This window comes from Phaethon aethereus, assembly GCF_964289735.1.
Source record: "Phaethon aethereus genome assembly, chromosome: 1".
NCBI classification, from domain to species: domain Eukaryota; kingdom Metazoa; phylum Chordata; class Aves; order Phaethontiformes; family Phaethontidae; genus Phaethon; species Phaethon aethereus.
Window position 1 is genome coordinate 161098713 of NC_138575.1, and position 12012 is coordinate 161110724.

General features: G+C 37.3%; 1 protein-coding gene across 1 annotated transcript in view; it reads right to left on the reverse strand.

Annotated features, from left to right (window-relative positions):
* Positions 1-12012, reverse strand: part of PCCA (propionyl-CoA carboxylase subunit alpha) — a gene marked incomplete at its 3' end in the record, with an annotated part of 301448 nt that overhangs the window by 165785 nt on the left and 123651 nt on the right. Inside the window, exons 13-14 of the mRNA XM_082013979.1 lie at positions 5037-5180; positions 3456-3530 (exon numbers count right to left, since the gene is read on the reverse strand). Coding sequence (XP_081870105.1) covers positions 3456-3530; positions 5037-5180 — 219 coding nt within the window. The remainder of the gene's footprint in view (positions 1-3455; positions 3531-5036; positions 5181-12012) is intronic.

The following is a 12012-nucleotide window of genomic DNA, read 5'->3' on the forward strand; positions in this document are numbered from 1 at the left end:
GCTAAACCATCCTTCCTCCCAGGATGTCTGCCTATATATAAAGTCAATGCATACCATCTCACATTCAAATCAGAAAGAATGAATTTATCTGTTCAGTACCAGATAAATCCCTTGCCCATACTGTTTTTGTAATAAATACATATCTAAAGCGTGAAGGTATGACATACATACTCCACACATACTTGAATTATACTGTGACTTTTGTCTCCAAAGTAGCACCTATAAAGTGATTACATACAAAATACATGTTTTACACACACATACATGTGCATGTAAGTATTTATCCACGTATATCATATTTTGACAAAGAAAAAAAACATTAAAGACTCACAGTAAGCAGGTTTAGTCAAACCTTAAAGTTAAGGTAAGGCTTCTGAAGCTACCAACTACATGCTCCACCTGATCTATGTTTCTGTTCATATACAACATACTTACATGCCACTATATAATTTACACGTTTTCCTAAGTACAATATCCTAAAAAATGAAAAAGTTACAGTGAGAATTTAAAATTCTTTAAGAACTACTGCACAATTTCCTTTTATAAAATAATCTGGAGTCCTCTGTAGAAGTTTAATTTTCATAAAATAATTTCAAGGTGAGTAAAAAAATGACAGCAGAAAAGAAATACATTTACTATCTTCAATTCTCCCTGTGGTGCTTACATTTTCAGACCCTGGCAAGAGTAGGTGATTTTATAAACTATATGATGTGACAGAACTTAATGAATATTGCATGCAAAAGAAACCCTAATTCAACAGATACTTGCTATAATATTCTTAACTCAATAAATAACAGCATTTACTTCTGCTTAACATATTACCTTTCTTTTACTCAGTATTCAAAATACCAAAGAAAGGCTAGGGTTCAAGATCCTGTACCCTACACTTCATTGGTATTATAGCCCCAACACTTTTATTGCTGTTGTATCACCATTATGTGTTATTACACTAGGACAACAGTGAACTGAAAGATAAAAGAAGCTTAAGAGACAAAAAAAGCACAATCTATGTCCTGCAATGAGCAATTAGTGCATCAAATTCCACTTCCCAACCCATACAGGTTTTAGTATTTCTCAATTCTTTGCCATACCAGACTCTAGGAGCTTTCTCTTTCTGGTAAGAGTCATTAAAAGACCAGACTGCTGACCATACTGGCAAAGAGCAATGCTGGAGTACTGCTGGAGTACAAGGAGTACTGCTGGAGCAGTACATTTGCTATGTTGTGCAAGAGCATTGAACATGAACACTCACTATCATAAGATGGCTTTGTGGTTACCCATCTTAAGCTTCGTTATCAAAGATGAAAAAAATTTTATATTTACAGTGCCATGTTCTTAGGGAAATTATAGACTACATGACACAAAAACAGCCAGTATATTTCTACCTACAGCTAAGAAAAAAACCTTCACATATCCACGCACACCAGTCCCACCAGCTTCAGCAGCTGACACACAGACACAGGTAGACAACCAGAGCTAACTTGAAACACAGAAGAAATAAATTGAAAATGCATTTGGCAATACACTACTCATAAGCTGAACTCACTGTGACACACTACAAGCCTCCGCTAAATTTTAAGCCAATTTGTTGACAATTCTAAAATCTAAAATGCAGAAAACACCGTGGCACAATGGGCCTGTAATGCTGAACTTTTTTAGTCATATTAATTTTGTTCTTAGCGGCATGCCATTCTCAGGAGAGAAATTAGTTTCACAGTGGCAGAAAATATGTATTAAGACACCAAACCATGAGTGTCTACATAAAAATAGCTGTTCTATTTTTAATATGACAATAGAAGTAAACAGAAAGAACAGCCTAGACACTCCATATGAACTCCTTAAACCATCGCTCTGAAGCCTCCAGCATAATTAAAATTTCTTTCTTCGGTACCACGATGGACCACGTGAAGCGATCAGACATCTCCCACCCTTCATTTTCAATTCACCTCTCCCCCTAAGCACAACTCCCAGCCCACCCCGTCTACCTGACAAGTGACAGCCCAATCTGATTAAATGCTTGCAAGGGAGGGGACTCATGGGCCTCCATGACAGGCCAAAAGTGATCACCATGGAGATACATAATTACAGCTGTCAACGCATCTACTGTCCTGCTGGCATCAATTTGATTGCTCCCAGCAATAATGATAGACAAAGCTTAGTGTGCACTCTCCTGCACCCAATCACTTCATCTATTCCGTGGTCCATTTAGCTGACATGCAACATTCACACAAGCAAATAACAGCAGCAAGCAGAACATTTAAGGCATTTTAATTGTTTTTTCTTTGTATGGATGGCTCACAAGCGCAAATGTTATTACATAAAACTCCTGCTGCAGCATTAATTGAAGAAAGATTTGGTGGGACAAAGACTGTAGGGGGTATAGTTTGTCCATTATCACTTGTACTTTCAACAGGTCTCACGTTTGGAAAATTGCAAATTGCAAAAACTTGCAAGGGCAAAATGTTTGACATCCTGTTAGCTATTACAACATGGTGAAAACTTCTAACAACCACCACAGTATTCATTATAAATTCTTATTAAATACACTCTTTGTTTCATTAAAAAAATCTTTAGATACATCCAATGATACCTTTTTCCCTCATCTCCTCTTTAAGATCACATAATGCCTTTTAGATCTTTACAATTTTTTTCTGCTTTCAGGCTTTGAACACAGCATGAAGCCTTAAAGACCAGAAAGGGTCAGGTCCCTTTGGAAAGTACACGGGCAAAAACAATTTAAGAAGCGAAACAAATCATATATCCAATAACATCTCTACATTTAAGATTCTTCCTGTAATCTTTCACTATTTTCCATGCAAGCAATCAGACTGAATAATCGTATTCACAGATGGTACAGCCTTGTCATTTCACTCACTGACACAGTGTCGGGTATATGTGCACTTATAACAGACTACCTTGATTTTACAGAGAGGCAGTATCATTGTTCTTTACACATAGCAGAAAACACCATTTGTTAAACAGCAATTCCATATACTTAGACTGTATCCTGAAACATGTAATAATCACTGTAATAAATTTCCTCTTTAAAGTCTACAAACCTAAACTGGAAACTAGAAAGCACTGGCAATTTCTCACCGGTGTCCCCAGTTCTCTGTGGTTCAAGAGCTGACTCAACATTTCACTGTCCTTTCTAATCACCACGGTATTTTTACCTAAAATGTGTTTGAGTAACTTAAAATTATAGAACATAACAAAATATTTCAACATACAATGGTTTCCTGTTACATACAATTTGAACATTTTAAACCCAGTTTGGAATTGTACATTTTTAAGCACTTTTTCATGTAGCATAAATAAGTACTGCCATGTTCTGTCATCCCACCCCACCAAAAAGCTAGAAAAAAGGCCTGATTTACAAAGCTGCTGAGCACTTATAGTCTCTGTCTAAAAAACAGACACTCAGCACCTATGGAAACCAGAACCAAGTTACTTACACTTGGCACATGCAATGGTTCCTGATACTGGGACAGTTTACCAATGGATGGCAGGCCAAAAGATTTGTAGGGGTCCTGAAATAAAATTCAACATGAGAAAGCATTAAACTTTTACAGATGCAGAGAATGTAATATTAAATAGCTTGAAGTCTAACAGAAACCACTGCTGGAATAACTTTGGTTTCTTCCCCAGAATTACTTGTGTTGAAGTGCATTTCTTCACCCACCTACCCCTGTGACTCCAAATAAAGAACTCTTCCATTGCAGTAAAAAAGCAGGAAAGAAGTGCTCTGCACACAGTTACAGTACACCACCAAAATATACAAAGATGACATTTTCATTTGCTGCACTGTGCCTTGGAAGAAGGATAGGAAAGTATTCAGAAAGGTGGAGTTGAGAAAAGAATATAAGGAAAAAAATTCAAAGGTACAAATGGCAATTAGAAATTCAATTATCTTAAGAAATCAACCTGACCTTTATGCCTTTGGAAATCTCCTACATAATACAATACCAATATAAACTTAATAGGACAGCAAATAAACATATGGCCTATAGAATAACCAAACTCATGGCAAAGCGGTTGAATGCATTACTTAGAAATGTGAAGGAATCCAAGTTGACCAAAAAAAGCCCAAGCATCAGTTACTCCAGGCTTAAGCCTACTCATACTCAGAATAACTTCCATGCCAATTACAGAGCAAATGTTTACTCTTTATCAAAAAAGTTCATATACCTTGGAATCAGTAGAGTAAGTTGAAGATTATGTGCATGTCATGAAGAGAAAAGAAAAAACGACATAAATTAGGGTGCCCTGGGCCACAAAAGCCACAACAGTTAAGCGAGGGGAAAAAAAATCTCAAGGTGCTGAATTATTTTTGAAAAGTACAGATACCTAAAATGTTCCTAACACAAAAAGAAGCATCATTTTTTCATTAACAAATCTTGGGTTTTGTGTATCAAAAAATTACATCAAAAACAGGTTACTGTGAAATGTCCTAAACATGCTTGAAAAATGAGTTTTATTATTTTATTAAATGTTTTTAAGGTGAGCTAGAGAATCATACTGTAGTTATAAAGTCTTGGAATGAACTTTGAAAGTTTGTCCTATAAATTGTAGTTTCAGAAGATATATAACTTTCTTATTCAACAACCTATTAAAATGTTTTAGTACAGAAACAAAAATTCTGGAAGCCACTGGATTTCAACTGTCTTAAGTGAACAAGTTTCAAGTACACAAGGTAAGAAATCTGAAAACACTAGTTAACTGTAGCAAATAACTCCAGCACTGCATCATTAAATGTGAACAGAACATGTAGCAAACGTCCTTAGAAATAAACCTTAGGCATCTATTCTACCATTTTAAATTTTGATTAAAAAAAATATCAAAATACATACTGTACTCTGAATTAAAAAATAAAAATTCTACAATTCTACAACAGCTCATTAACCACTTGTGTTACATACACTAAATCATGACTTTCATATGATACTCCTTGACTTCACCTTGGCATCCATCCACACCTGGGCATTATTACTCCACAATTCAACCACCTTCCCTCCTCCCCATTACCACTCATTTACCTCAGCATAAACTCGACATTCAACCGCCCAGCCGTTGATGGGAATATCAGCCTGTTTGTGCCTGAGAGGGTAACCCTTAGCAACACGGATCATTTCTTGGACTAAGTCCAGGCCAGTAATGCATTCTGTGACGGGATGCTCAACCTGCAAGGTCAAGAACTGTCAGTCAGTAGGTAACAAAAACAACCAAAAAAAAAATCCCTCTCCATAAACACAGACAGATAAACAAAAAATTAGGCCATCCAAAGAACAAAGAATACATTCCCATCTTGGCCTTTTTCCCCCAAAAAAATTATAGTTGACAAACTCTAGAAACCACCTTCTTTGCAGGGAAATCCCCAAAAATGAAATAGTTAGCAGATTTCAATAACTAGGAGCAGCACACAAAAGGAAAACTATAGAGAACACCTACAAGGGTTTGTGTTGGGTGGTTTTTTTCCCCCCATTTATTTTACAAATTCAAATGCACTTGGTGATGATGAGTTAATTTTTTTCTTTGTTCAGAAGATTCTCCCATTCGATTTTGTTTTGAAAAGACTTGCACTGTAGCCATAAATATATTTTAACTGAAAATCTCAAAGTAGCTGATAATCAACCCATTCTGCTACACTTAACATGGCACGTACAGGAGCCGCTTATAATTTCCATAGAACTAGCCTACCCTAAATCTCACCCATTCGCCTGCTTTCACTAACCTGTCCTGACAAGCAACCAGATTAGCGTAATCTTGCATCAGCGCAGTGTAGCAGAAATGAGCAGATGGATCCTTCAATTTTTTTTTCCCCCTCCAGACTTATGTGTTTAGTGCTTAGCATGCACAATAGCTGGGCTGGACCAGCAGAGTCACTCTGCGCTCTCAGCAAATTGCTGCTAACGGCTTTGGATGATGCTGCCATGGGAATACCCGTCGTTCACACTAACCCCAGCATGTGCGTACAAGCATGCACACATGTGCGCGCATATGCACATACACACTTTCTTTCTTGAAACAGGGATATAAACAGACACATTTATTAACTTTAAAAAACCTTTAACTAGACATAGTACAGTAAAAAAGCACCCAAAGACCCGAGGGAGCACCATAGAAATGAAGTAAAAAATAGGCATGCTAAAAGCATGTTCTTCACACAGAAACAGCTGTGAGTTTCCATGTAGAAATTATGACAGAACTGACATTTTTATTATAGAATGTTTGTGTTCCAAGGGCCAAAATACCTTGAGAAAACACACTTCTCAATGGTTTCTCTACCATGAGACATCATACTACATACATGGTGTGTCACAGGAAAAAGCCAGTGACCAAACCACTTGTCTGTCTTCTTTCAACAACACTAGTATTAAGGAAAACATTTAGTCATTATACTAAGCTTGTGGCTTATCAGAACAAGAAGATGCTTTGGTCTTTAAGAAAAAAAGCTTTGTAAAAATAAACAGATGGCATCCATAATTAGCCCTGTGTGTGCTGTGAGTTTGTTTAGAGTTTCAATAACATTTTAAGGCGTTTTGACATAATTTTAATGACAAATCATCACTGAAACAAGCACCTATTCTTTGAAGGATAGAAGTGACATTGAAATGTGAATCTGATTATACAGTTTAAGGATGTACCTTTGGGATTCAGTCTTGATTCTACCTAACACATTCTCCAGCATATCAAGCTTAATAACAGTATTTGGAGAATCTATGAAACAACTCAGTGTCTACCCTGCACTGTTAAACTGAAGCAATTCAACTTCTATTAAGACTTGAAGTTTCTATTAAAACTCCTGAAATTTTATTTAAAAGTTACTTGTCGCACATTCATATGTGGACAACAGAACCTATTCTCTTATTTTGGAATTTAAGTTTTAAAAAGTTATCTTCAAGTTTAGAACACGTTCGGAATTCTAACTTTCTGGATTAAAAAAATAATTAAAATATACCATTTCTTAAGATATTTACATTATTTAGTCATACTGTCATTTTTCTTGGATTGCAATTGGCATTCCAGGTTCAATAGCTTCACTGTTGTTTTCTGCTTTATTGTTGATGATCAAAATAGGATGGAATGTTTCTGGAAGGAAAAATATTTTTGTTGTTTGGTTCTTACAACTCACAAACATTTATTTAATCCATTATTCAGTACAGATCTTTGACTTGGTCAATATTTTCTTCTGTTTCCTCAAAATACTCCCTTTGTGTCTGCACACAAAACAGCATTCAGAAAATATGAAGAAGAAAAAATTTTTAGGGTTTTTTTTAGGGTGGGGAGACTTTGTTCTGCTTTTAGGACTGTGCTTCAACTAGTGCCATTGAGTAATAATGTAGAAAGTACCAATCATATCACCAAGCTTGGGATACCAAATAAGATTTAAAATGCATTTTAGTATACATTAAGAACATCAGATCACCAAAATACAGTAAAAAAGAACTTTAACCTTGTAATCCTAGCTGACTTATTTGTAACTTTAACCTTTCAGTGAGGTACACAGCTCAAACCACACTTGCTTTAGCATTTACAGTTTTCTTTTGGCAAGGGGAGGGCAGGAGGGGATCAGTGTTTTTAGCATTATATGGAACATGCTTCAGCATATAGTACAAAAGGACATTAACAAAGCAGTAATGCCATATCCTGGTTCAACAAGCAGCCTGCAATGAGGCTCTGGAGGTGCAAGAATCCACCCACAGAGATACATGCAGGATCTGAAATTAAAGCTCTAGTCTTTTACAAACCAAGGAAGGACAGGGGTAGAAGGGAAGAAATTAGACCCCTCTTCTCCCTCCCCTCCCCAAAAAAAAACCCCACCCACAGGCATCATCATTCCCTACTTAGAAAAGCTCAGGTAACTGTTGTATCTATTTTTAACTCACTATTAAAAGCTACACTTCAAACATTTTCCTCTTTTACTTTTCAGCCTTCTACTTCAGGTGTCACTCTTGTTTTGCCTGCCTGTTGTATTTTCTTCTATTAATTTTATGCTATATCTCTTCTCCATCAACAGCCTTAGCACTCATAAAATGGCAAAGTCAAGGACTAAATTTTTAAATAAATTAATACAAGTATGCTCACAAACAGAGCTGAATCACACTCAACTGATCAACTCCTCTACCTTTGGGCCACACTCAAGATTTTTGTAGTCAGCTGATCCAAGATCTTACCAGTGAAGCCCCAGTCGATAAGGTAAGAGTCAATGGTGGTATTGTTATATGATAGCGGGTAAGTTCACACATTATCTCTGTCCTTAACACAAAGGGCAAAACCAGACATGTCTGCAGCAAGCAATCTACAGATCCTAGCTATATCAAGACAGCTGTACCTTTTTCTCAACAGGACAAGCAGAAAAATTGATCAGTGGTAACTCCCAATTAGTTAGCTGCCAAAAAGTGTATCACCTTTACTACCAGTTCCTTTACTCATACTAAGTCTGGGCATAAACAATTTATAAGAAATCATCATTTCAATGCACTTAAGTACGATACATACTCCTTTAAAAAGTCTTACTCCCCACTTTCTGTGATCCACACACACCTCTTTCTCTGAAAAAAGCCACTTATGTTCCTGCTTTCAAGCCCACAAAGCCATAGCTCTTATGGCCAGCAACACCCATACAGGGTAAGGGAAAGTGCTTCCCCTTCATACTGGATCTGCTCTTCTTCAGACACCTCACAGCACTCTGATTCCCTGTGAGCATTACAAGTGGTTTTGCTTCCCTAACCTCTTTTAGCTTATACATAAAAGCAACGCTGGTGGCAAAGCCTGTGAGAAAATAATAACTAAGTCCCAGTTTATAGATGGTGAAGCAGGTACAAAAGAGGTAAGGGAACCTGCCAACATTGCAGTCCAGCTAGCATCCACCCCCAGAACAGTACGGACAGGCTGCTAACCCTCATCCTGTTCTGTGACTGCCAACAGTCTTAAAGCTTTACTATACTGCGGTTCATCCACAGCTACAAAAAAGGTCATGCAGTTTTCATAATCAGTTGGAGTTAAATTAGCGATGACTGCTCCCCTTATATTCAGGGGAATAATTTCAGGACGCATTTTTCTTAAGATCATCAAGGTACTCGGATTTAAGAGCAAACATTTCTGGACACTCTCATAGATTGCTCTCTAGCCTCTGTGTGCATAAGGCATCAAGTTACTCACACACCAGTTAGAGTATTCACGCAGACCGCAGCGGCCAAGAAAATCTAAATTTCAATAGACTTAAAACTACGGCCTGTGTCACCCCTACTACTGTAAGTCCCTAGCTGGTGTCATATACTCCTTTACATTCAGATAAACAATCTCAAAACTAACTTTCAACATACACCTCAGTTTCCAGGAAACATGATTCACCTGGAATCCCACAGGCTTTTCTGCAGCAGCCAAATCCAGTATCAGTTGACCCAAACCCACTAGCTTACAGATGCTCCTCAGCCCCCTTTATTTCAGTAAGCCTGGTTTCTATTTCAGAGAACTGAAGAGCAACAGAGGTGCACACATGTTCTGCTCTTCAGGCATGCCAGCTTCCTGACTACTATGAGCAGGAGCACTCTGGGGTCACATCTTCTTTCTGCAAAATAGTTCACAACAGCCCATGTACATGGGGTTTGGGGGCACACAGTGAAAAACAGCTTTTCAGAAAGGCTGCTGAAGAACAGACGTTCTGGAGAACAGAATGAATGGAAAGCACACAGGAATACATAACAGGCAATCTCCTACGCCATCCTTTTCTATAGGCATAGTACCTAATATGAGCTGCTGCTTATTTTCTGATTCATCAGTATGTGATTGAAGAACTCAGTGCAACCAGAACTACAAAAATTTCCATTAACTAAGATGCTCAGGTTGACTTCTTTTATTGTTTCTTAAGTAAGATTGTAGAAAGTTGTAGAGGTAAACACTAATGCGCAGACATTTGGTACCAACTAATTTTTTAATAACAGCATATAATTTGCTGTGAAGCATATATATATGCTTCTATATTATATATGTGTATTATATACTATATATACATACATATACATATGTTTGTATAAAATACATATTATTACATATATTTGCATATAATACATATTATATAAGCATATAAGTAACAACAAATAAACTTTGAAAAATATTTAATCTACTTCCTCATAGGAGGTTATCTTCTAATAATCACCAATTCAGTTTTGTCAATTTTTCTTTGCAAGGATTTGTTTCTTTACTGTACTGGACAGACACAGGTAAGAAACCACTTATATAGGCTACAAATCTGTCATTTCTGTGTTTTAAACAAACAGTACACACTTGATACTAACAAGTTATTTAGCTCACAATTTCAACGTAACTTTCTCAATTAACATTCTGCACTTCAAAAAAATCTCACAATTCAGTAATTCAACAAAATTTCCTTTCCACTACATAGTCCACAATAAGAAAATGAAGAAACTTGCACCCACAAAACCTACAGTTTCCTTCCTAAAGATACAATTCCTGCTTTCACTATATTTAGCAGCACTATTGAAGTCCTTTGAGTACTTCATTCAAGGTGGCTCTGGTCACACTGCAGCCATTCTTGGGTTTTTTTACATGAAATTCACCAAAGGAAAAAACCTAATGCATCCTTTGAAGAATGATCTTTTGTTTCTCTACTTACTAAAAATGGAGGGACGCCTCCTTTTGCTCTACTTTTTTAATAGTATTTTATGATAGTTATGTGGTAATGTTGCCTCTAAGATATCACTCCATGCCCTGGCAGCACTGTTAATGGCATCTTTCACATTCAATGACTTACACAAACAATGTCGTTCTCTTCTGTCAACAACAATTAGCAATGCTTTTCTGTAGTTCTTTTGGGAAGCCTGAAAAGCAGACAACCAGTAGCTACATAATGGAAGTTGCATTAGGAGGCAAGAATGTGGCAAAAATCTGGTTAAATGTTGTCGGCTGACCCTCTTGTGTGAAGAAGTGTTGTTTGGCAGCAAAATCACCTTTCTTTCGGTTCTAAAAATGGCCATGAACAGCTGGTATAAACTGTGTGCAGAATGGATTCTGGTGGGCTTAGGGGACTGGTAATGGGATAAGAGACCTTTCACCTTTAGGTCAGTAGTTCAAATTCAGGCCAGGTTAGCAGCAATTGAAAGTCTTTACCATCTGACACTGTTCGTTAGCCTATTTAAAATGACTGAAGCAAAGTGTCACAGTAAAACAAGATTCCAGTATTAAGAAATATGAAGAGTCTCAGCAAACAGCAGAAACAGTCACTTGAGACTTTACTTTGAAATCCTGCCATTCAGACTTTGTAGCAATCTACCCCTCCAAGTCCTGACAGCCCCTTTCACTGCTCCCATACCCCTGCCCACCTATCACGATTCATCCTCCAGGCAGTTCACACACCAAGACGACAAAACCACCTCTTGCTGTCCCATGGGTCTGCTACGGATACCAAAGTCACCACCTCGCTGCAGTTTGGGCTGGCAATCCAGACTCTGCTCATCACTTCGCTATTTATATTTTGATGCTACTGTTTATATAGTGCAGCTGCACATTTTCCAGCACTTCTCTCCTTCACTGAACAAAGGCAAAGCAGGTGCTGCCTAATGATGTGCAACAGAATACAGATACCATTAAGAGACAGTTAGAACCAGGAGCTTATAGGCAGTGGAGCTCCAGATAATCACCAACAAGGTTTCTATGTAATTGTAGACATTTCCCAGCCATGTTTTGTATACTTTCATGAGTGGACAAACAGATGAAAAGGGAGGTAGAAAGAGACATGTTGCATGTAAAAAGCTTTCGTCTGTCTTTTCTACCAGGAACAGCCCATTTTGTACAAAGCTCTGGAATATAACGTTTTCCAGAGGTCAGCAAAATCCAATGAAAACCCTGAAAGCGATGAACAAAAATTTTAACACCGGGTAATGTTCTATGGGCATATGGATGTTTATTTACATTTGCCTTATGCCTTAGAATGAAGTTACTTTAAAAGAACTTGAAAACATTTACATAAAATACTCTCACTACAATTATCTG